The sequence below is a fragment of the Jaculus jaculus genome, chromosome 19 (assembly GCF_020740685.1).
Source record: "Jaculus jaculus isolate mJacJac1 chromosome 19, mJacJac1.mat.Y.cur, whole genome shotgun sequence".
Lineage (NCBI taxonomy): Eukaryota > Metazoa > Chordata > Mammalia > Rodentia > Dipodidae > Jaculus > Jaculus jaculus.
Genome location: NC_059120.1, coordinates 67,444 through 93,013, shown reverse-complemented (window position 1 = coordinate 93,013; position 25,570 = coordinate 67,444). Strand labels below are relative to the sequence as shown.

The 25,570-nt window shown below is 39.2% G+C and overlaps 1 protein-coding gene across 1 annotated transcript in view; it reads left to right on the top strand.

Annotated features, from left to right (window-relative positions):
- The window catches only part of Wls (Wnt ligand secretion mediator), a 120,484-nt gene that overhangs the window by 61,145 nt on the left and 33,769 nt on the right, over window positions 1-25,570 (top strand). Inside the window, exon 3 of the mRNA XM_004671382.3 lies at window positions 23,923-24,047. Within this exon, the coding sequence (XP_004671439.1) occupies window positions 23,923-24,047 (125 nt within the window). The remainder of the gene's footprint in view (window positions 1-23,922; window positions 24,048-25,570) is intronic.

Genomic DNA, 25,570 nt, shown 5'->3' with positions numbered 1-25,570 from the left:
CATCTCAGGGTGGCCTTGAACTCATGGCAATCCTCCTACCTCTGCCTCCCAAGTGCTGGGATTAAAGGCATGCACCACCACACCTGGCTTTATTCTGTTTCCTTGAGTTCTTTGTATATTCTGGATATTAATCCCCTGTCAGATGTATAGCTGGCATAGATTTTCTTCCATTCTGTATGTTGTCTCTTTGCTCTATTCAGTGCCGTTTGCTGTATACAAGCTTTATAACTCTGTGAGATCCCAGTGGTTGATTAGTGGTTTTATTTTCTGAGCAATTGGGGTTATATTCAGAAAGTCATTACCTATGTCAATATGTTGAAGGGGTTCCCCTACCTTTTCCTCTAGCAATTTCTGAGTTTCAGGTCTGATATTAAGGTCCCTGATCTACTTAGATTTGATTCTTGTACATGGAGAAAGACAAGGATCTATTTTCATCTTTCTACATAAAGATATCCAGTTTTCCCAGCACCACTTGTTGAAGAGGCTGTCTTTTCTCCAATGAATATTTTTGTCAAAAATCAGATGGCTGTAGCTGCCTGTATAAAAATCTGGGCCCTCTATTCTGTTCCATTGATCTACATGTCTGTCTTTGTGAAATACCATGCTGTTTTACCTATTTGAGGTTTTTTGTGCTTCCAAATGAATTTTAGGATTGTTTTTCTATTCTTGTGAAGAATGCCACTGGAATTTTAATGGGGATTTCATTAAATGTGTAGATTGTTTTTGATAAAGTTGGCATTTTCACAATATTGATTCTTCCAATCCAAGAACATGGGATGTCTTTCCATTTCCTTGTATCTTCTGTAATTTCTCACTTGAGTTTTTTAAAGTTCTCATTGTAGAGATCCTTCACTTCCTTGGTTAGGTTTATTTCAGGGTACTTTATGTTATTTATTTATTTTTTTGATGCAATTGTGAATGGGATAGATTCCCTGATTTCATCTTCGTCATGTTTGTTGTTAGTATATAGGAAAGCTATTGGTTTCTGTGTATTTATTTTGTATCCTGCTACATTGCTAAAAAGTGTTTATCAGCTCTAACAGTTTGCTGGTAGAGTTTTTAGGGTCTTTTATTTGCAGAATCATATCATCTGCAAATAGTGATAATTTGACCTCTTCCTTTCCAATTTGTATCCCTTTTATGAGTGTCTCTTGCCTTATTGCTATAGCTAAGACTTCCAGTACTATATTAAATAAAAGTGGAGACAGTAGACACTCTTGTTTTGTTCCTGAATTTAGTGGAAAAGCTTCAAGTTTTTCTCCATTTAGTATTATGTTAGCTGTATGTTTGTCATAAGTAGCTTTTAATATGTTGAGATATGTACCTTCTATTCACAGTTTCTGTAATATTTTTACCATGAAATGATGTTGGATTTTGTTGAATGCCTTTTCTGTATCTGTTGACGTGATCATGTGATTTTTGTCCTTCAGACCATTTATATGATGTGTTACATTTATTGATTTTCACATATTGAACCATCCTTGCTTCCCTGGGATAAAGCCAACCTGGTTGGGGTGCATAATCTTTTTGATATATTTTTGTATTCTGTTTGCCAATATTTTGTTCAGAATTTTTGCATCTATGTTCATGAGGGAGATTGGTCTGTAATTTTCTTTTTTTGTTTTGTTTTTGCCTTATTTTGGTATGAGGGTGATGCTGGCTTCATAGAAGGAGTTCAGCAGAATTCCTTCCTTTTCTATTTTATGGAAAAGTTTGAGAAGCACTAGTGTTAGTTCTTCCATGAAGGTCTGGTAAAATTCATCAGTGAGTTCATCTGGGCTTGGAATTTTTTTTACTTGGGAGACTTTTTATAACTGCTTGGATCTCCATAGTTGTTATAGGTCTATTTAAATGGTTTATCTCATCTTGATTTAATTTTGGTATGTTATATGAATTAAGGAAATCATCCATTTCTTTGAGATTTTTAAACTTAGAGGAATTTATATTCTTAAGGTATATCCTTATAATTTTCTGAATTTCTATGGTATCTGTTATAATGGTACCGCTTTCATCTCTAATCCTATTAATATTTGTCTTCTCTTTCTTCTGATCACATTTGCTAAGGGTTTATCAATCTTGTTTATTCTTTCAAAGAACCAACTCTTCATTTCATTGATTCTTTGGATTTTTTTTTTTTTTTTTTTGGTTTCTATTTCGTTTTTTCTGCCCTAATCTTTATTATTTCTTCTCATCTACTGATTTTTGGTTTGCCTTGTCCTTCTTTTTCTAAGGCCTTAAGGTGAAGCATTAATTTTTTTTTGTGTGTGAACTCTCTAATTTCTTAATAAAGTCACTTTAGAGCTATAAATTTTCCTCTTAGGACTGCCTTCATTGTGTCCCAAAAGTTTTGGTATGTTGTATTATCATCATCATCATTTGATTCTATGAAGTTATTGATTTCCTTTTGATTTCTTCAATGACCCATTAATCATTCAATAGTGTACTGTTTAGTCTCCATGAGTTTCTGTATGCTCTGTAACTTTTCTTATTGCTGATCTGCAGTTTAATCCCAATGCAGTCAGATAGGGCACAAGGGTGCATTTCAATTTTTTTCTTGTAATTGTTGAGATTTGCTTTGTGTCCTAATATGGTCTATTCTAGAGAATGATCCATGTGCTGCTGAGAAAAAAAAAAATGTATATTGTGCAACATTTGGATGGAATATTCTGTAGATATCTGTTTGTTCCATGACATCATTTAATTTAGATGTGTCTCTGTTTATTTTTTGCTAGGATGACCTGTCAATTGATGAGAGTGGGGTATTGAAGTCACCCACTACAATTGTGTTTGATGCTATCTGTGACCTTAAGTCTAATAGTGTTTGTTTGATGAAAGTGGGAGCCCTTATGTTAGATGCATATATGTTTAGGATTGTAATGTCCACCTATTGGAGTGTTCCTTTAATCAGTGTAAAATGACCTTTTTTTTTGTTATTTTATTTTTATTTATTTGTTTGAGAGATACAGGCAGAGAGAGAAAGAGAGAGAGAATGGGCGTGCCAGGGCTTCCAGCCATTGCAAACAAACTCCAGATGCGTGTGCCCCTTGTGCATCTGGCTAACGTGGGTCCTGGGGAATCAAGCCTCAAACCAGGGTCCTCAGGCTTCACAGGCAAGCGTTTAACCGCTAAGCCATTTCTCCAGCCCTAAAATGACCTTCTTTATCTTCCCTCATTAATGTTGGTTTGAAGCCTATCCTGTCAGATATTAGTACAGCAACCCCTGCTTGTTTCCTAGGCCCATTTTTTTGAAATACTGTTTTCCATCCTGTCACCCTAAGACAGTGTCTTTTTTTTTAATACTTTATTTAGTTAATTAGTTAGTTGATACAGTGAAAGAGGCAGAGAGAGAGAGAGAGAGAGAATGGGCATTCTAGGGCCTTTAGCCACTGAAAATGAACTCCAGATGCATGTGCTCCCTTGTGCATCTGATTTACGTAGGACCTGGAGAATCGAACCAGGGTCCTTTGGCTTTGCAGGCAAATGCCTTAACTGCTAAGCCATCTCTCCAGTCCCCGAGAGTCTATCTTTTATTGAGAGATGAGTTTCCTGGAGGCAACAAATGACAGGATCCTGACTTAATCCAGTCTGCAAGTCTGTGTCTTTTGGTTGGTATATTAAGGCCATTGATATTAAGAGTTATTATTGAAAGGTATACATTTATTCCCGTCATTCTTCTTATTTTTTAGTGTTTCCTGTTTCCCCTTTACTTGTTTGTTTTAACTGTTATTTGGGTGTGGTTTATTTTTTCCTATTTCCTTCTGTGAGTGTTTTGCTTTCTCTTCAAGCATTTTCTGTAGACCTGGTTTAGTTGTCATAAATCCCTTTAACCTGGTTTTGTTGTGATGGATAGTCTTATAGAACCAAATTCCCTAAGGGTGTGTGTTGTTCTACACCCTTAATCTTGTCAGCTGGGAGGTAGAAATTTCTGTTCTGAATTGGGTTCCAGGTCAACCTGGATCTGGATCAGACCCTGCCCCCAATAATGACAGAAACAAAAGACAAAGGCCCTATAAATAAGAAAGCATTAAAGGCAACAATATTCCACCCCCAAATACAGGTTATTTGAAAGTGGTAAAGCCAACCAAGAATATGTAACCCATAACCTGCCCTGACAAGGCAAGAGAGATTAGCTCTTCCAATGCAGGCTTATGTACCTGGTTTCTTTCTTTCTTTCTTTCTTTCTTTCTTTCTTTCTTTCTTTCTTTCTTTCTTTCTTTCTTTCTTTCTTTCCTTCTTTTTTTTTTTTTTTCTTGGTCAGTCATTCTCGTTACCTTTTTGGGTGGCTTCCAGACTCACCAATGCTGAGTGCCTGCCTCGATCCCTTTGTGTTGTGCTGTGGAACTGGACCTCTCTCTGATCAGCTCTGCTGACTTGTGCTACCACTGGAGGCTGAATGCCAGAGGTTTTTGGTTCTGATGGTGGGGGATGGAGGAGTTCAGACTTATGCAGTTGCTCATGCAATTCCACCTGTATTGCTTTTAGTAGCTCTTTGGTTGATCTCATCTATCTTTACTTCTGTTTTCTTAACTTAGCAAGGATGCTGATGGAATTGAAAAAAGCCCTTCTTTGATCTCTGCAGCTGCTGCCACTTGGTGCTGGGCAGGTGTGCAGATCACACAGATCAGGCCATTTTCTTCCTTTTTGGTGGATCTTGGTCTGTCTAGCTTCTCTACTGTGTGTAAAATTAACCTATACTTCACTTTTCAGAAGAAGAGTGTATTTTGCTGGGGTTTTGCTTAAATCCCTCCCTAGGCTAGTTTGGCCTGGCTCCTATGCTGCCATCTTACCTGGAAGTCTCTAGTTGGATAGTTTTTATTATTCAAATATTGGCATCACCAATATTTTTAAGGTTACATTTAACATGTCTATACTTAAACATAATGACAGTTAATGTAAACAGAAGTAAAAGCTTTAAGTCAGACTCTGTTCTCTGCTATCAACCCTGCTTCACCCCTACGAAAGCTGAAGATATTCCAAATACATCAGAAAGAGAGACCTAAATGGATAAGCTTTATAATGTTGGGTAAAATATAGGGATGACACTGGTATAGGGCTTATATGGCGACTCTCGTTATCTTTGTAGAAATATATGCCCCCTTCAAACCAAGACTAGCACCTAGAATTTACTAATATGAATTATTTTGATTGACTTGGAGTAGTAAGTGAAGTTATGGGGGAAAATATACTTTGATGTTTAACCTAGCATAGAGAAGATTAGGGGCATGGTGTTTACTCATGTTTATTCATGGAGTTTCTTTTCCTTAAGGGAATCTCCTAGCACATTTGCACAGACAGTGCTTCCTTTGAAATTAGCCATTATGAACATGTTTGTATTGGCAGGAGGAGCTTGGGAACCATTTTTTTTTTCTTTCTTAGGTGTTGACATCAGCAAACATATTGTTCCTTGGACAGCATCATTGTGAAGTGTCCTGTTTTCAGCATCATAGTAAACCTCTTAAAAGGCTTTATCTCATGCATTTACAATGATGAAATTTAATCTAGAAACAAAGTATGGTTCCTCCAAAATCTTTCCAAGTTTTTTTTTATTACTAATTAAGCATCCTTCCAAAAATTCAAAATCCTAAATATTCCAAAATCTAAAACTTTGAGCACCAATATGATGCCACAAGTGAAATAGTCCACACCAAACTTTATATGACAATTACTGAGACATAAGGAAGTGGGTCATTCACATTGCTCAAGGAATCACCCAGCCATTTATCCCTTCCTTGCCAAACAATGCTCCAGGTCTAGGTTTTCTGCCCTCTTATCTCCCAGGCCATTGTTCTGATCTTACACCCTATGGCTAATATAAAGAACAAAGGAGTTCCTTCCTTTCCTCACCTTCCCCCAACTGAAGAGCTCTATATAGTGCAATATCTGTAATCTCAAAGCTGACTGCTCTGCTCTTGAGAGTCTGTCCTGGCAGCTCCCCAACCCAATAAAAGCTTCTATCTTTGCCTCAGGAAAAAAAAAAATTGTATAAAATTACCTTTAGGCTGTGTTAATGAAATAAGTGTATTCCATGTTAGATATGGTTCCCATACCCAAGATGTCTTAGTATATGTGCAAATATTCAAAAAATCTGAAAATAATGAAATTCAAAACACTTTCGGTCTAAAGCATTGTATGTAAGGAATACTGAACCTCTACTGTTTTTCTTTTGGTATATCTAATCCCTCACAATTTCTTCCTGTTACCTACCAGCTTGCTGGTCAGTTTTACATTGTACTAGTTCAATCATCTGTGTATTCAGTAATTTGCAAAAATAGTTATTTGACATCAATTGCTTTCTTAGAGACTTTGATTAGTGGCCTAAAGTCTCCAACCAGACACTGGTTGTAGTTCAAGGGTAAATAGAGGCCTCTGACAATTGATCTGACACATTTTTAATCATCTTTTTAAAAAATATTTTATTTTTATTTATTTATGAGAGAGAGAGGGAGAGAGAGAGAGAATGGGCATACCAGGGCCTCTGGCCATGAAAAAACAAACTCCTGACACATATGCCACCATGTCCATCTGGCTTATGTGTGATCTGGAAAATTGAACCTGGGTCCTTAGGCTTCACAAGCAAGTGTCTTAACCACTAAACCATCTTTTCAGCCCATCTTTTCTTTTTTAATCTTTATTGCGCCAGGCATGATGGCACACACCTTTAATCCCAGCACTCAGGAGGCAGATGTAGGAGGATTGCTGTGTGTTCAGGGCCACTGAGAATACAGAGTGAATTCCAGGTCAGCCTGGGCTAGAGTGAGACCCTACCTCAGAAAACCAAGATTGATCTATCTATCTATCTATCATCTATCTATCTATCTATCTATCTATCTATCTTTATTTGCAAGAAGAAAGAGAGAATAATGAATGGGCATACTCTAAACAAACACCAGGCAGGTACACCACCATCAGGCTTTATGTGGTTACTGTGAGATTGAATCCAGGCCATCAATTTTTCTAAGCAAGTACCTTTAACCCCTGCACTATCTCTCCAGCCCTGGTCATATTTTTTATATGCATTTTTTTGTAGTAAGGTTTTGTGGCTTTGCTTAGGGTTTCATATAACTGCATTATGTTAGTTAAAACACTCATCTAATTTACCAGATGAAGAAACCTTTAACTTAGTGAATGATAATACCCCCTTGGTACAGCTAGCTAGTCCAAGAGCAGTTTCTTATTAATGTGCATCAACAATGTAGATGGAGAATGGCACCTGACCACAAGTCTGCTATGGGTCAACAAGTCTGCCACCAAAGCTTAGGTTGTTCTAGAACTCACAGTAGTCCTCCTGCTTCATCTCCAAGTGCTAGAATTACAGACATGAGCCATCATGCCTTGCTGGGCATGTTTGGCTGTTTATCCTAACATTCCCAGCTTGGAAATCACAAGTTAAAAATGTATGTGATGTTAGAACTACAGGGCCTTACTAGTAGTCACGTGGAGTAGCTTCCTATTCTGCATGACTTTTAAGGTCTATCTGTTTGCTTTGCAGCATGTGTTCATACCACAGTTGCTAGTAGCTGACTAGTAGTTTTCAGTCATTGGCTTTAATCTCATGCCCTTCCCTTGCAAAGTTTGTCTAACTCCCATCCCCAGGTGAGTGGACACGATTAGTGGATATGATCAGATTAAGGAAGTGATCATGACTCAAGGGGATTTGATTCCATTCTTTCTTGTATAAAATTGGGAGTCAGTAATTCTAAGGCTCTCCTTTATGGGCATTCAAGCTGGAAAGTCTTAAAGGCCACCTGTGTAACCATCATTCACTACATGACAGAGTAGCAGAGAAAGCTGTCTGGAAGAGGGAAAACCAGACACAAAGAGGAAAGTGCAGATGGAGAATTGTGTGGTGTGATTAGGATAGACTGTGAGAGACAACTTTCTTTTTAACATTTTTCTTTACCTGGGCCTTGTTTCTCTAGTCTGTCAGCCCTTGAAGTTCTTAAGGTACTCCTGTATCTTCTCAGATACTTTCTGGTTAAGCTACTATAGGTAAAATCCTGTTGCTTGCAACCAGAAATTTCTGACTAATACTTTACGTTTTTTTCATTTGATCATATTAATAATTCTCTCTGGCAGAATAAGGACACTGAAGATAAGAGAGGTTACATGATTTATCCAAACACTCCCAGCTAGAAAATGGTGAGTTATAAATATATGTGATGTTAGGACTCCATGGCCTTACTGATACTGCCATGGAATGGCTTATTGTTTTGAGTGACCAGTAAAATTTTTTTTAATTTAATTTACTCTTTTGATTGACAACTTTCATAATTATAGGCAATAATCCATGGTAATTCCCTCCCTGCCCCAAGTAAAGTTTTATTTGTTTTATAACTCTCTGATGCTGAGAATCCAAAACTTTTTCAAGATATTTTTTATATAAAGTCCTATGAGTAGCCAGGCCTGGTGGTGCATGCCTTTAATCTCAGCACTTGGGAGGCAAAGGTAGGAAAATCACTATGAGTTCCAGGCCAGCCTGGGACTATGGAATGAGTTTCAGGTCAACCTAGGCTACAGTGAGACCCTACCTCAAAAATAAATATATAAATAAAATCCTATGGGTATACTCTTGGGTTTGTAAATACGTAAGTTACAGATCCTCAAATGTGAACCAGTTCAGAAAACACTGATCAGTAAATGCTTCTTTGTTTGATGAGCTTAGTATTGAAAAGAATAACTTCTCCTGTATTTTAACTTTATCATTTTGTATTGTGTTCATTTTTAGTCTTTGGGTAGGCAGACAGAGTAGTGTATTGGAAGCATATTTTTGGTTTGACATTAAAAAAATGTATCATGGAAACAACACAGGAAATGGTTTTTAAATGAGTCAGCATATAGTTTCAGTGTTTTCTTTTTGTTTTTCCATGTAGGGTTTCATTCTTAGCCCAGGCTAACCTGGAATTCACTGTGTAGTCTCAGGGTATCCTCAAACTTCTAGCAATCTTCCTACCTCTACCTCCCAAGTACTTGGATTAAAGGTGTGTGCCACCATGCCTGGCTACAGGGATACTAGATTTTTAACTGTCCAGCATCTGAATACTCTGTCCCAACTTCATTCATTTATTCAGTAGCCCTTTATTAAAATTCCATGCACTAGCATTTTACCTAGGGTTAAGAGAAAAAGAGAAATGTCTTTATCACTTAATACAGTTTCAAAAAAAGTTTACTGTCTTCTTTTAGTTGTCTCTGTCCTGCAAGAATGAAGTCAGTGTGGGAAGGCACAGAACACCAGTGCCAAACACCATAAATCTTGAAATATCTTCAAAATGACCAGCGAGGCATCACAGTCTACTTCAGGGAGAGAGGAAACAAAAAGTGACACCAATATGTATTTATTATTGTCCAAAGAATTCTGTGAGCATAAATAGTACTGAAAAAGTAAATTTTTAATTGAGTATTGAAGTATGAGGTTTTTAAGGAGATATTAGAATCTGTGATACTATGAAAAGGCAAAGAAATAGTCTAGAAGCAACCTTATTTGTTCTGGGAAGTGTAAGAACTTGAGAGGCAGCTATAGCACTGAGTTGGATACTTGGCAAGCTAAAATGTTTGATCTGATTCTTTGACCTGCTATTTACAAATTATGTGATTTTTGGTCAGTAAATTTTAGAAGTTTATTTTTTCTATAAAGATAATAGTACTACCTCTATATGACCATTAGAATTAAGCTAGAACTTTGGGTGTAAATGCTCAATGAAAGATCATAGCCATTATTCTTTGACTTGAATCAAGAGGAATTTGAGTTCTGGGAAAGGCATGGAAGCTCAAAAACATAGGGATAAGTATATAAAACAAAAACCAGATGGATGCTTGCCATAGGCCTTTGTTTGATCTCAGGATGGTGGTTATTCATTTGAGTCAAGGACTTCAACCTTGGAAGGCAAATGTGCATTTCGCATTCACATTTCTTTTTATAAAAAATACTTTATATGTTTGTTTGTTTGTGTGTGTGTGTGTGTGTGTGTGTACACACACACACACACACACACACTCTAGGGTCTGTTTCCACTCACTGCAAATGAACACCAGGTGCTTGTGATACTTTTTGCTTCTGGCTTTATGTGGGTATTGAGGAATTGAACCTAGGCGACAGGTTTTGCAAGCAAGTACCTTTAACCTCTGAGCCACGCCCTCCCCCAGTCCAATACTTCAACTCAAGCCCTACAACTTTTCCATGAAAGTCAGTGGTTTATAAATTCATTGAATATGTATACCTCCTGAGTAACAAAGTATATGTTGATCATCGCAAGGCATGGGGTATTCTCAGCAACCTTAGCAGAATGTGTTTATAGGGCATGATTTGCTTATAACTGTAAACATTAACATGAAAATTAAGATTTTAAAATAGTTGTAATTCAAGTTGGAGAAGAGGAATACAGGAGACAACCTCTGAGAGTAGAAGAGTGTTAAGGAAACAACAAGGAATGAATTGGCAATGAGAACATTTTCTGAATGAAGATTAAAAACTCAAGCAATGGAATTGAGGTTGAGGGCAGAGACATTTCTTATGAGTCCTATGCATGTACAACTTTTGATGTTCAAGTTCAATCACTGCTCTTTTCTGTGAGTCTATAACCAGAGAACAAGATTTAAAGGTTTGCAGACTGAAATGACAGCAATAAAGTGACATTTTCAAGTTCATCCAATTTAAAGACAAGACAGTCAGAATCAAGACCCCTATTTTCTTCTATGAAGTGCTGCAAAATAGCACACTGTCTACAAAGGACAGTAAACCCATTTGTTAGGTTACAGGAGAATGTCCATATTGAAGAGAAAAGATAAATTCCCAGAAGATGGAAGTACCCTCCAGTGAGTTGCCTAAATGGCCAGGCTAAGAAACTGGGAATTTGGAAACTCACATATCTAAGTGTCAAATTGAAATGCAGAATTTCAGACAGGAGACTTGTTGCTATCCTTTAACTAGACTTGAATAGGAAATTATGCATCCTTTCTTCAGTTTGGATTTCTCACTCGATGTGTTCCCCATAAGAGGCCACCTGTGAATATTGTAATGGGCTGGTGTTACTCTGGGCTGAGTTCTGAGGCACTCTTGCTTTTTAGCCACAGATGGCTAACATCTCCACTACAACTAGCTCAGTGATGCAGAATCCAGAAGTTGCCGGTAATTGTGGGTGTAAGTCACAGAGTAAAAAGATAAGAGGAGAGCCAGGTTAGTTTTTCCATAATTAAATGCTACCACTTGGTCTTCTTTGTTGGCAGGAGTCCCAGAGGTCAGAATACTCCAGCCATATTATTTTCCCTTGGCTGGCTGCTCTCATCATCTGTCCTCTCCTACTTCATGGGAAGGAAGAAAAGGTGGATTGCAAATAAAATGTTTGTTGTAGCCTACTTTTTCCTTTACCAGTATTGTCAGAAACAAAGCTTTTTTTTTTTTTTCAATGGAAGTGATAGGATTTCTTGTAGTTGGTGGCTTTTCCTGTATGAACCTTTCATCATCTCTTTTCCCTTTGCCAGCAGCCCAAACTTATTCTGAGGGTTGGGGGAGTGCTATCATTTATTTTTCTTCTATTTAGGGTTGTGACAGTTTTTTGGGGGAGGGTCAAGTACTGCCATGCATCTGTGAATCTGGTGTTTTTGTGTTTGTTGTTAGCTCTTACATTATTAGACACAAGTTTACAGACCTTGGTCTCTCCACTCCACTGCCATTGTACATTCCCTGAGAAGAGGAATGGCTTTATAGATGTCCCCTCCTACCCAGCCATTGGCACCTTAGATATAGAGGGCAGTTAATGAGCAAGTGGTGCTTTAGATTTCTACATTCATGAAATAGTGCAACATAAAGGGACATCAATTATCACATGAGTCAATGTTAGTATTTAGTGGGAGAAACAACATGTAAAGTGTCTTAGAGTTGCACTGTGATAGTGGCCTTCCTAGTAAAGGAATGATCAGTTTCCCAACATGTGGCTCAGTGACATATGGGAAAGAGTTTGCACTTTGGAGTCTTGCAAAGCAAGGCACATAAGAACATCATGACCATGGGCCTCTGATTCCTCATTTTGGGTGCTTTCATCTGGTTTGGCATCTGTGTGGATGAAAATGTTTGTAGTAAGAACTCAAAAATGTGAGCTCTTAAGTATTTTATTTATTTTTCAAACACCATACTGCCTTTATAAGAAAACTCATTTCTGAGATCTTTTCAATTCAGTATCAAAAAGTGGTGCCTCATTGCCACTGGAAAGAACTCAGAAGGGGAGAGCTAGCTGATAAGACCTTTCTTTGAAAGGAGACCCAGCCTGGGCTATAAACAGAAGTTTGTTCTACCCATAAGACACACCTTTTCTTTGTCCTGTCACCCCTTTGTGTTATAGTTAGGGTTGATTTGTTCAGCAGTAGATAATATAACATCATCTACTTTCCATGCTCAGAGATGAGTAAGAGGCTGGGGATATGGTATGGTAGAGAAGATGGACAAGTCTGGCTCTATATGCTTCAGAAGTGATGTGAACACAAGTGATTGTGAGCAGTGGGATGGGAGAGGAGAAGTCTGGGAGCAGAGGAAAGTGTTCAGGAGGATGCTGCAGACAGCCTCTAGGGACAGGAGTATAGAAGAATACACTGGAGCTAATCCACAGACACAGTACTGCTGATTTCAGCTACAAGAAAAGAAAGATGAGGGCAAAGGCTAGAGCACAGAGCTGAATGGGAGGTTTGCTTGGGTGGATTTTATCACTGGAGAGGCAACAAACATCTTCATGAATTCTACCAAGAATCACAGTTTTCTGGTATACTCCTTTCTCCCTCTTAAACAGACACATGCCCTCTTCTACTTTCTTGGTAATGTTATGAATATGTCCATCTCCCAGAAACCTGGGTTATAGCAGAATGTTGCCCTGTTAGCCACAGAATCTCAAATTAGGAAACACTGTGTCTGAATGACCAAGGCAAGCGGGCCTTGTCTGTAGAGAGAACCCCAAATCCTGAGTGCAACAATTCTCCATGTTTGTAGTACAAAGCAAATACTCTGTGTGAGTAACACTGGCCTGGCTCCAGCAATAACACAGCTGTTGAAACAGCTTAGTCACCAGGGCAATGGAGGCAGTGTGGTGAGAGAATGCTGGGGTGCAGTAAACTGACATTTAGCTGGCTGGCTGACTGGCTAGGCCTTGAGAGCCAGCACATAACTGTGGGAGAGCAGTGGAGAGACTGCTTTCCACCCACAAGCATCCCCTTGTTCCTTTTGAAGCCCAGCAATAATCCCCTCCATGGGCAAGGTGCCGGAGGTGGGAAACAAAACATTTATGACTGACAGGAGGGAAAGAACTGGTTCACTCTTTTTAGACACCTGTTTCTCCCTTATAATGATCTATGTTTATTTTAAATGTATTTTATTTTTATCTATTTCTTTATTTGACAGAGAGAGAGAGACAGGAGAGAATGGGCATGTGCATCTGGCTAATGTAGATCCTGGGGAATCAAACCTGGGTCCTTTGGCTTTGCAAGGCAAAAGCCTTAACTGCTAAGCCATCTCTCCAGTCCTCCATGTTTATTTCTTAAACCATTTTTTTAATGCCCCAGGTTAAATGGTATATAATTTAGTTATGGTGAAGGGGGAACCAGCTTTCACTTATCTGGGTGGGGAGTGGCTCCTCTAAGTCTTAGGTGTCCAGGCAATGTGTGGAAAAGTCAGAGGGGAATGTCTTGGCCTTCCTGTTTGTTCTTTCTCCACTACTTACAGTAGTTTGCTGGAGTTTCAGCCTTTAGGACTATGGACAGACTTGACAAAACACTTCACTAGTCACATCAGAATTTAGGGAGGACTAACATACTGCTGTACAGTGATCTTGCTGCTCTACCAGGCTTTGAAGAGCTGACCTTCATGTTTGCTCTTTATCCTGAGTCCCTACCGCACTGCTTGCTCTGGAAGTTGTTGAGTTAAATTAGCCATCCTTTCCTTTCCTGGTTACAGTATGAGAATGCAGCTGCCAGTCTGTGAACTCTGCCATTGTCTATTTTTAGCGTCAGTATGAATGAAGTGCTCTTCTCTAATTGCAATCACACACACACACACACACACACACACACACACACACACACACACGGGGTGGGGGGGATCGAGATTTTCCCAGCCATCAAACAAGCTATTCTGAATGCTCCATGCATTCAGCTGTCCTGGGGAGAAAGCAAGGCAAAGGTATCCACTGTGTGTTTGCTTCCCTCAACTGCCAGGTTTATTTTCTCCCCACATTTATGTTTATTTTGGTCAAATAGTAAGAATTGTAGCCACACTTGCTTTCAATGTTTTAATACTTGACAGCTTGGATGGTTCTGTTTTATCTACCTTTGTTAGGAAAAAGACAGATTCATTGTTGAGTTCAAATTCCTCAGAAAACAAATTCCTTAGAAAGTATTTCTCTTTTGATTTTTTTTTTTTTGTGTGTGTGTGTGTGTGAGAGAGAGAGACATACAATCATGTTAAGCACGCTGACAGCTATGTAATGCAGCTATCCAGCTTTCTCCACCTGGCTTTCTAACAGGTACCCCACAACCCCATCCTGGTCTACCTTTTACACAGCTCTAAAGAGCATACTGCAGCATTCAGCTCAAGCTTTGTTCCTTTATCATCAGACCCTTCCTGCTAGCTGACCTTCTACTCTCTCCTGACCCTCTAAAATCCCTACCACATTGAATTGGTTACTTTCTCTGACTATACCATGCTATTTCATGTTTATATGGCTTTTATACATGCAACTTCATTTGTGTACAGTCCCTTCTATCCTATTGTCTAGTGAAATCTCACTCCATAGTTCATAGGTAAACACCATTTCTGGATGGTCATACCTTCTATGCTATATTATTTGACCCAGTGCTCTGACTACTTTGAGCTAACTGTACTTGATGTGCTTTTAATACAGTTTGAGCTAACACATGGGCCTGTACTTATTTATCTATATGCTTGCCCTTCCCAATTTACTGTGAACAATTTGAGGGCAATGATTTTGCCTTATATGTCTTTTTATCACCAGTATTGTACGCTGAAACCAGTAGCAGCTTTGAAATAGCCACAACATTCACTGAAGCCTCTGTCTAGTGCTTGGCATGGATTGCCTTTGTTGTTTCTCCTGGCCTTCTAAGATAGACATCATTATTATTTCTGTTTTTTTGGCTGGAGAAGTTCAGAGATTTGCCCAATACTGAACTTGTCCTTGGCAAGTGGTCAAGGTCAGCTGCATTCTGGTCAAGTTCAGCTGCATTCCCTGGTTGGTATCTGTCTCCAGAGCTGACTTCTTGCTGAGGTTGCCATTGTGGACAGAAGAAAAGAAGGGCCCATAGGACATGTACCTGTGATGCTAAATAGGAGCCAGACAGTAGCTTATTATGCTACTCATGTACTTTTCATTTTGGACAGAAGATAGTGTAAAGACATTGGAAACCACCTCTTTGACTATAGTGTGAAATAGACAGGAACTAGCAAGTATTTCATTGCCCTGGCCAGCGGGGAGTTGAACAAGGACTTGAGGAGAAGCTAACCTGGGTGAAAGGCAAACAGACACAAGAAGAAGACCATGCTAGGTATTTGTCATGGCCTCGAGAGTTTATTCTTTTTTTTTTAAATATTTTTTTTTAATTTTTATTTATTTATTTGAGAGCGACAGACATAGAGAGAAAGACAGATAGAGGGAGAGAGAGAGAATGGGCGCGCCAGGGCTTCCAGCCTCTGCAAACGAACTCCAGACGCATGCGCCCCCTTGTGCATCTGGCTAACGTGGGACCTGGAGAACCGAGCCTCGAACCGGGGTCCTTAGGCTTCACAGGCAAGCGCTTAACCGCTAAGCCATCTCTCCAGCCCGAGAGTTTATTCTTACATGTAGGTTTATATAGGGTTGTAGGGGGAAGGGGATGTGGTCAGGGCAAGGAGTTGTAGGGGTGAGGGGACATAGTTAGGGCAAAGATCACAGAGTTACTGGTTAAACTGCAATGACTTTGTTTCTTCATCAGCTACCAGCAGGATGGGGGAGTGTTTGGCCAGGTGTAAGATCCCATTGTTTCTGGTAGTTGAATATTAGGTAAGGAAGTAGAAACTTAACTTGCTATATGGCAGTCTCTGTTAACATGGCCGAGGTTTGGTTTATAGCTCCCAACATTTCATCAAGGCTGGAGGTGGTGCAGCGTGAGAGGACAGTGTGGAGAGGGGTAATCCTGAAAGAGAGAATCAACCAAGTTGGACTGTTTGGCTCTATGAAGCCTGGGAGAGGAGCCATCAGTTAGAACTGAACATGTATCTTTAACTCAAAGAAATCTGAACAAGATGGAATACTTGAACCTCAGAAGTAGATGAAATCACTCACAGGGATACAGCATACCCATGTTCTGTAGCACATCAGATTCACTAATTTACAAGCAGTTCAGCCTTTATCCCCTGGCAGCCTTGCTTATACCAGGGACAGGTAAATCTTTTCGGAGAAGATCTAATTTCAGTTAGCAGATAATGCGTTGGAATGATATATACGGAAAATGCTTGACAGGTTGGACAAGGATGAGAAATACATGGTAGCCAAACTGCTGGCTGGGTTGTAAAATAATTATGCTCATTCATTTGTATAATTGCTCACACCCAATCCCGGAGGGTATCTTAAGAACATAGGCAGGGCCAAATTTATAATTAAGTCCATTTTGGCAGACATATGGATATAGGACAGGGTTGTTTTTTGTTATTTCCTTAATTGAAAGCATCAAGAAAATATCAGCCAGGTCAGTTTTTGATTGAAGAAGGAATGCTGGCATAAATAACATCAGATTATATGTCTGTTGTAGGCTAGGAGCAGGTTGATCTGAGTGGCCTGCATCTTCTGAGGTTATCCAAACCAACTCTTGTGACTGGCAGTCCCTGAGTAGCATGGGAGTACATGTGAGGCTTGGGGAACCCCCCCCCCCCCCCCCGGCCCTACACCTCAGGCAAGAGTCCAGGGAAATCAAGATTCTTGAATCTCCTGACACTATGAAATATTTCTCCTTCTCCTCCTCCTTCTTCTTATTCTTCTTCTTCCTCCTCTTCCTCCTTCTCCTTAGACAGAATTCTTCACCCACAGCCAGCCTACCTCTGGGCACACATGCAATGAGAGGCAGAGTTGCCACACAAACCCCAGCCTGCAGCTTGATGCTGTTTGACTCACACCAATTCTCAGATCCTTTATGGAGACATGGTATGACAATGTTGGTAGATCCTTCCCTCAGTCTCAGATCAGAGGACTTCTTATGTTATTTTGATCCATCCTTTCCCCTCTAAGCAACACAGCATATTTCTCTCATGTAGAAAGCTTTGGAGGGCCTCTGGTCAAAATTCAGTAGTTCTCTCGTGAAATATGCTTTATTCCGCTGCTGGGTATCTTTTAAGTCCACTGTTTCTTATTGACAAAAGTAGTAGGAACAATGTGGCTCTGAGGTGGTGGTTCAGATGGAATTTGAAGTCTCACCATTACTATTCACTAACTATGTGTTCTTGGACAATTCATGTAACCTCTTCCTTAAATGACAGTATGAGTACTGAATAGTACTTGGACACACACTAACATGATAAAGGAAGATATTAATCTTTTAAAAATTCATATTTTGTAACTGCTTGGGGATATTTCTATGACAAGCTAGACAGTTTTCTTTAAGTGATACAAAAATGGTGATAGTCCATTAAAAATAAATTATGGGTACATTTAATGTATACAACATGATATTTTAAGATGCATAGAAAGCTGGGCATGGTAGCACACACTTTTAATCCCAGCATTCGGAAGGCAGAGGTAGGATTGCCATGAGTTCGAGGCTACTGTGAGACTACACAATGAATTCCAGGTCAGCCTGGGCTAGAGTGAGACCTTACCTTGAAAAACCACACACACAAAAAAGATGCATAGAGGTAGTAAGTAAAAAGGTTACTTATAATGTAGCAAATAATTATTGTAATTTGCTGCAAACAAACAAAAAAGAAATGAGTAATGGGGATGATAGATAACTTTTCTTTTTTTCCCCCAGTCCTAGAGATGGAACTTGTGGCTATGCCCACATTAGGCAAGCAGAGCTTCCAGAGCTCTCAGCCCTCACAATTTTCTTTCTTTTTTTTTTTAATTTTTTTTTTGTTCATTTTTATTTATTTACTTGAGAGTGACAGAGAGAGAGAGGGAGTGAGAGACACAGATAGAGAGAGAATGAGCGCGCCAGGGCTTCCAGCCACTGAAAACGAACTCCAGACGCGTGCGCCCCCTTGTGCATCTGGCTAACGTGGGTCCTGGGGAATTGAGCCTCGAACCGGGGTCCTTAGGCTTCATAGGCAAGCGCTTAACCGCTAAGCCATCTCTCCAGCCCCCTCACAATTTTCTTTAAGGCCATTTCAGAACATTCATCTCCCTCATGTTGATATCAACAATATATCTTTGTACAAGTTATTTAACATCTAAGAGCCTTGGTTTACTTATTAATCAAAATAAGATTGTTGTAAAAATGAAATAAAGTAACTTAAATGAAATCTCAGAGGATATCACTGCTTAAAATGGAGTGATTATATACTAAAATAGTATATGAATTTTTGTTTGTCTTTCCCTTGGGTATTCCCAGCAAATTAGAAGAACTGATAAAGCTGTGGCAAGGCCAGGAGGTGAGTCTATAGCTACAACAAAGCTCACTGCTAACCTTTATGAGGCCTAAGGCAGGATTATGAGTGAAAACATGCCTACCATATGTCTAAGTTTTTCGTTTTGTTTTGTTTTCAAGGTAGGGTCTTGCTCTAGCCCAGGCTGACCTGGAATTCATTATGTAGTCTCCTTGAACTCACGGTGATCCTCCTACCTCTGCCTCCTGAGTGCTGGGATTAAAGGCATGTGCCACCATGCCCAGCCTGTCTTTAAGTATTTCACAATAATAAATTAAGCCAATAACCTGTTAAGCAAAATATGTTCTATTTTCTGACTACTCTCCTAATGAACTGGAAGGCTGGGTTTGAATTTAGGTTTCTTGAGGATCTTGGAATTTTGTGCTAAAATGACCAGAAAGTGTGGGCTCCATAGACCCTTTCTTTTCATCTGTGGCCTCATTCATGCCATAAGAATACTTATTGCTTATGCATGTACACCTTAAACTCTGAGCCCAAACTCTTTCTATGTCTTCCTATGAACAACAGCCTTTTGATCACTCTTGACCACCCAGTCACTTCTTCTCAGCACCATGGTGCCTTTTGAGTCATCCCAGAGGTCACTGCCATGTGAAAAGAAAAGCATCTCTAACCAAGAGTGAGAGTAGCATTAATATATGGGTATGGACATTAAGAAAAGTGCTTACTGGGCAGTTTGATGAGCATAATAGATACACTTAGCCAGATACCAGCAGGTGTTACACCCCTAGGGCTCATGACTTCCCCCATCATAGGCTTTTGACTAGAATTTCAGTACCAGGTATATATTCCCTCCTGTGGAACAGGCCTCCAGTCCAATTAGTGAGTAGTGGCTTCCCCCATAACAGATATGCCACTATTACACCCATTGGCTCCTTTGGCCTGGCTGGCCAAACTTGAGGCTTGCAGTATCTACTGTCCTTTATCTTCACCGATAGCTTCTGTCTCCCATAGGGCTGTATGCAGTGTAGCTTTGTCCAGCTTTCTGTCAGCTCGTCTATAAGGAGGCAGTTTTCAGCCTAGCTCCAGCTTGATTTCTCATTGACTTTGCATCCAAAGCATGTGGAATCTTTGGCAATAGGGTCTTACCATCTATTTCCAGTGGGAAACTAAGAGCCTTAACAATGGCCTATAATGTTTTGGGGTCATCAGGGATTTCCTTGGCCAACAACTCACTGGAAGGTATCCCATCCCTGACACTGAAATTTTTTTTTAAATATTTTATTTTTATTTTTATTTATTTATTTGAGAGCAACAGACAGAGAGAGAAAGAGCCAGATATATATAGAGAGAATGGGTGCAGGAGGGCCTCCAGCCCCTGCAAATGAACTCCAGATGCATGTGCCCCCTTGTGCATCTGGCTAACGTGGGTCCTGGGGAATCGAGCCTTGAACCAGGGTCCTTAGGCTTCACAGGCAAGCGCTTAACCACTTAGCCATCTCTCCAGCCCCTGAAATTTTTCTAGTAACAATCTATGGGTTCTGGGTGCACTATTGTCCAAAAAAGTAGGTTTCCCTATGGCTTATTCATACTCTAACCCTCTCTTCACCCTTCCTTTATTCAGTCTTTTCCCCTGACTTCACTTAGGCCTTTCCATGCCCAGTAATCAGTTCATCTATGTACACACACACACACACACACACACACATTTACACATATAATTTAATTTAACTTATAAATATACATATATCTATATATGTATATATACACACAATACCATCTCCTTAAGTCTTCCCCTCTCCTAAACTTTATAGGCACTTTCTAGCTTACTGTTCTCTGCTACCAATTTTTACTCTTTTAGACACTTACATGTCTAAACATATGCAGCTGGGATCCATATATGAAAGAGAACGTGCAGCATTTGGCTTTCTGGGCCCGGGTTACCTCACTAAGTATAATCTTTTCTCGGTTCATCCATTTCCCTGCAAAATTTGTAATTTGTTTTTCTTCACCACTGAATAGAACTCTATTGTATAAATGTACCACATATTCATTATCCATTCATCAGTTGAGTGGCATCTAGGCTGGCCCTATTTCCTTGCTGTTGTGACTAGAGCAGCAATACACATGGATGTACAAGTATCTCTAAGGTAGTGAGACAAGTCCTTAGGATATATGCCTAGGACTGATACAGGTGGGTCATGGCAAATCTATTTTTAGCTGTATCAGGAACCTCCACACTGATTTCCACAATGACTTCATCAGATAACATTCCCACCAACAGTGTAGAAGGGTTCCTCTTTTTCTGCATCCTCATTATCATTTATTGTCATTTGTTTTCCCTATGATAGCCATTCTGACAGGAGTGAGATGGAATCTCAAAGTAGTTTAAATTGCATTTCTCTGATGGCTAAGGATGTAAAACATTTTTTCAGATGTTTATAGGCCATCTGTATTTCTTCTTTTGAAAACTGTCTATTTAGTTTCATAGTCCATTTTTTTACATCTTTTTTTCATTAGTTTTCTATTCTGCAAGTACAGGCAGTTTGGTAGCATTATTAGGCTTATCTGTGACCTACCCCTCCCCATTGGCTCCCCCTTGTTGAGGCATATGGGTCGTGCATTGTGGAGTTAGCCCACAGTTATTGGTTCGATAAATGACTCTGTATATCATAGTCCATTTTTTAATTGGGTTGTCTGATTTCTTATTATTTAGGTTTTGGAGTTATTTGTACATCCTAAATATTAATCCTCTGTTAGATGTATAGCTGGCAAAGATTTTCGCTCATTCTGTAGGTTGCCTCTTTGTTCTATTCATAGTGTACTTTGCTCTACAAAAGCTTTATAAGTGCATGAGGTCCCAGTAGTTGATTAATGGTTTTATTTCCTGGGCAACTGGGTTATATTCAGAAAATCATTGCCTATGCCAAGATGTTTAAGGGTATACCCTCCTTTTTCCTGTAGTGGTTTTAGAGTTTTAGGTATGATATTAAGGTCTTTGATCCATTTAGACTTAATTCTTTGTAGCTTTTTTTTTTTTTTTTTTTTTTGAGGTAGGGTCTTGCTGTAGTCCAGGCTGACCTGGAATTCCTATGTAGTCTCAGGATGGCCTTGAACTCCCAGCAACTCTCCTACCTCTGCCTCCCAAGTGCTGGGATTAAAGGCATGCACCACCACGCCCAGCTAGACTTAATTCTTATGCATGGTAAGAAATAAGAATCTAATTTCATCCTCCTACATATCCAGTTTTTATTTATTTATTTATTTGAGAGCGACAGACACAGAGAGAAAGACAGATAGAGGGAGAGGGAGAGAGAATGGGCACGCCAGGGCTTCCAGCCTCTGCAAACGAACTCCAGACGCGTGCGCCCCCTTGTGCATCTGGCTAATGTGGGACCTGGGGAACCGAGCCTCAAACCGGGGTCCTTAGGCTTCACAGGCAAGCAGTTAACCACTAAGCCATCTCTCCAGCCCCATATCCAGTTTTATCAGCATTATTTGTTGCAGAGGCAGTCTTTTCTCCAATGAATGCTTTTGGCATTCTTGTTGAAATTCAGATGTCTGTAGCTGTCCAGACATACATCTAGGTCCTCTATTCTGTTCCATTGATATACTTATCTATTTTTATACCAGTAACATGTTATTTTTGTCACTATTGTTCTGTAATATAGATTAAAATCAGGTATGGTGATACCACCAGTCTTAATTTTTTTAATTTAATTTTTATTTTTTTTTAATTTATTTGAGAGCAATAGACAGACAGAAAGAGACAGATAGAGAGAGGTAATGGGCATGCCAGGGACTCCAGCCACTGCAAACGAATGCCAGACGCATACACCCCCTAGCACATCTGGCTAACGTGGGTCCTGGGGAATCGAGCCTCGAACCGGGGTCCTTAGATCTCTCAGGCAAGCACTTAACCACTAAGTCATATCTCCAGCCCCCCACTAGCCTTATTTTTGTCGCTCAAAATTGTTTTGGATAGTTCAGGGTTTTTGTGCTTCCAAATGGATTTTAGTATTGTTTTTACTGTTTCCATAAAGAATGCCATTGGCACTGTGATGGGGATTGCATTAAATGTATAGATTGCTTTTGTAAAGATTGACGTTTCACAATATCGGTTCTTCCAATCCAAGAACATGGGATGCCTTTCCATTTCCTAGTGTCTTCTGCAATTTCTGTCTTGAGTGTTTTAAAGTTTTCATTGTAGAGATTCTTCACTTCCTTGGTTAGGTTTATTCCAAGGTACTTTACTTTTTAAGAGACAGTTGTGAATTGGAGTGATTCCTTTATTTTATCCTTTGTGTGTTTGTTTTTAGTATTATGGAAGGCTACTGATGTCTGTGTATTTATTTTCTATCCTGCTATGTTGCTAAAAGTGTTTAGTAGCTTTAACAGCTTGCTGATAGAGTCTTTAGGGTCCTTCATGTATAGAGTCATATCATCTGCAAATAATGATAATTTGGTCTCTTCCTTTCCATTTCCTATCTCTTTTATGTATGTCTGTGCCTATTGCTATGGCTAAGACTTCCAGTACTATATGAAATAAAAGTGGATACAGTGGATACCCTTGTCCTCTTCCTGATTTTGGTAGGAAAGCTTCAGGTTTTTCTCCATTTAGTATTATGTTGGCTGTAAGTTTATCATAAATAGCCATTATTGTGTTGAGATATGTTCCTTCTATTGCCAATTTCTCTAGGACTTTTACCTTGAAGGGATGTTAGATTTTGTTGAATGCCTTTTCTGCATCTATTGAGATGATCATGTGTTTTTTTTTTTTTCTTTCAGTCCATTTGTATGGTGTATTACATTTATCAATTTGTGTATGTTGAACTGTCCCTGCATCTCTGGACTAAAGCCTACTTGGCTGGGTTGAATGATCTTTTTGATGTATTCTTTTATTCTGTTTGCCAGTATTTTGTTGAGAATTTTTGCATCTATGTTCATGCAGAAACTTGGTCTGTAATTTTCTTTCTTTTTTCTTTTTCTTTTTTTTTTTTTTTTTTTTGTTTTATTCTGTCTTTGTCTGGTTTTTGGTATCAGGATGATGCTGGCTTCATTCAAGGAGTTTGTTAGAATTCCATCCTTTTCTGTTTTATGGAAGGCTTTGGGAAGCATTTATGTTAGTTCTTTCATGAAGGTATGGTAAAATTCACTAGTGAATCCATCTGAGCCTACATGTTTCTGTTGGGAAGTTTTGTATAACCATTTTGATCTCCATGTTTGTTATAGGTCTATCTAAATGGTTTGTATCATCTTGATTTAATTTTGGTAGATCATGTGCATCTGAGAAATCATCTATTTCTTTCAGATTTTCAAAATTAGTGGAGTATATGTTCTTAAAGTATGTCCTCTTTCTGCAGGAGAAAATGCAGAAGTTTCCATGGATGTTTCCCTGGCTTACCGTGATGATGTACTTGCTGAATGGACTGAAATGGCCCATGAGAGAGTACCACGGAAACTCAAATGCTCCTTCACATCCCCCAAGGTATGGTACTTTGATAGGTGATAGTGTCTGATTCTCAGGTAAGTAGAAAGATTTGCTTTCACTTTGCAAATATATCTCCCATTCCTTAGAAAGCATAACCCATAAACATTAGTCATTTTTGTTTGTCTTGGTGGTGGGATTGCAGTGTAGTCAATATTTCACATATTTGCAAAGGAGAAAAAAAAAGAACAGAAGGGATGCCTACCTGAGATTCTTTTCTTGTTTGTCTGAAATATTATGATAAAACAACACATTTTTTATTGACAAACTCTGCCCATATAGACAATATGCCATGATAACCATCCCCTCTCACCACCCTCCTTTCTCCCCTTCCTGAATCTCCACTCCACTGAATGCTTTCTTTCCAACTAGTCTCTCTTTTATTTTGGTGTCATCATTCCCGCAACTCCCCCCTCCTATTATGCAGGTCTTGTTTAGGTATTGTTAGCAACTATTTTCTTAAGAGATACTAATGCCCCAGACCCCTTGCTGAGTGTCAAATAGAATTATTTTGGATAGGTCATTGGGGGAAATCTACTGGTAAAAATGGTAGGGTGCTATAAAATAGAGAGAAATATCACTTTCATATTTTTAAGGAAATGGAAAAAATCAATCAAAACCTTACTAGCTGTGTTGCAAACTGCCCCTTTTAGAGGAGAGCCTGTTTGAATATAAGGTTAGAGGGCTTTGAGTATAGAATTTTATCCTCAAAAAAGGGACAAGTCAGTTTTTTACTTTCCTTATACACTGGGAAAGAGAATAGGGAGGAGGAGTGTTGCTTACAACTGCTTAATTATCTTTAGGATATTTTGATCCCTTTCGAGAAAGATATTAAACCTTGAAAGGTGTGAAGAAATGAATCATTAAGCCTATGCTTTTGATTGCAGTGAAATTTAATATTGAGCCTGAAGATTAAATGAGAAATTGCTTTAAAGCTCTTTAGTCCCTGGTGGATTGTGAAGTTAAGAGAAAGAAAAAAAAAAAATAAAGTTACCACCTGCTGTAATTTGTCCTAATTAGACAGTCTCATGCCAGATCTAGGGGAGGATGGAGAGAGTTGGGAGTAAGGAGAAAAAGAGAGAGAAAGAGAAAGGAGAGAGGGAACATGGAATGAGGCAGAAAGTAAAAGTTAATATCTCTCTTTTTAAAATGCCCTAAATACTGATTGAGGGAAAACTTCAGAAAGAAAGACCCCAACAGCATACAGTGAATTTGACGCTGACCCTGGTAGGTTGGCCAGCATCACAGAATCCAGTGTATCTCTCTAAATTTATTGAATTTGGACAGATCTGTCTCATGAGGGGTAGTATTATTTGTAGAAATTGTAGGCAACCAGAGATCTAGCAGGGAATTAGTGACCCTAGAGTTCATCTTATTTAACCTTGAAGAAATAAGACCAAATGAGGTTAGGTGGCTGAGGGTACCCAGACAGGAACAAAGTCAAGACTATGTTAGGAGCCTCTGGCCTGGCATTCAGAACTGTCCCCACTACAGCTTAGTGCCCAACTGTGAATATGTCTAAG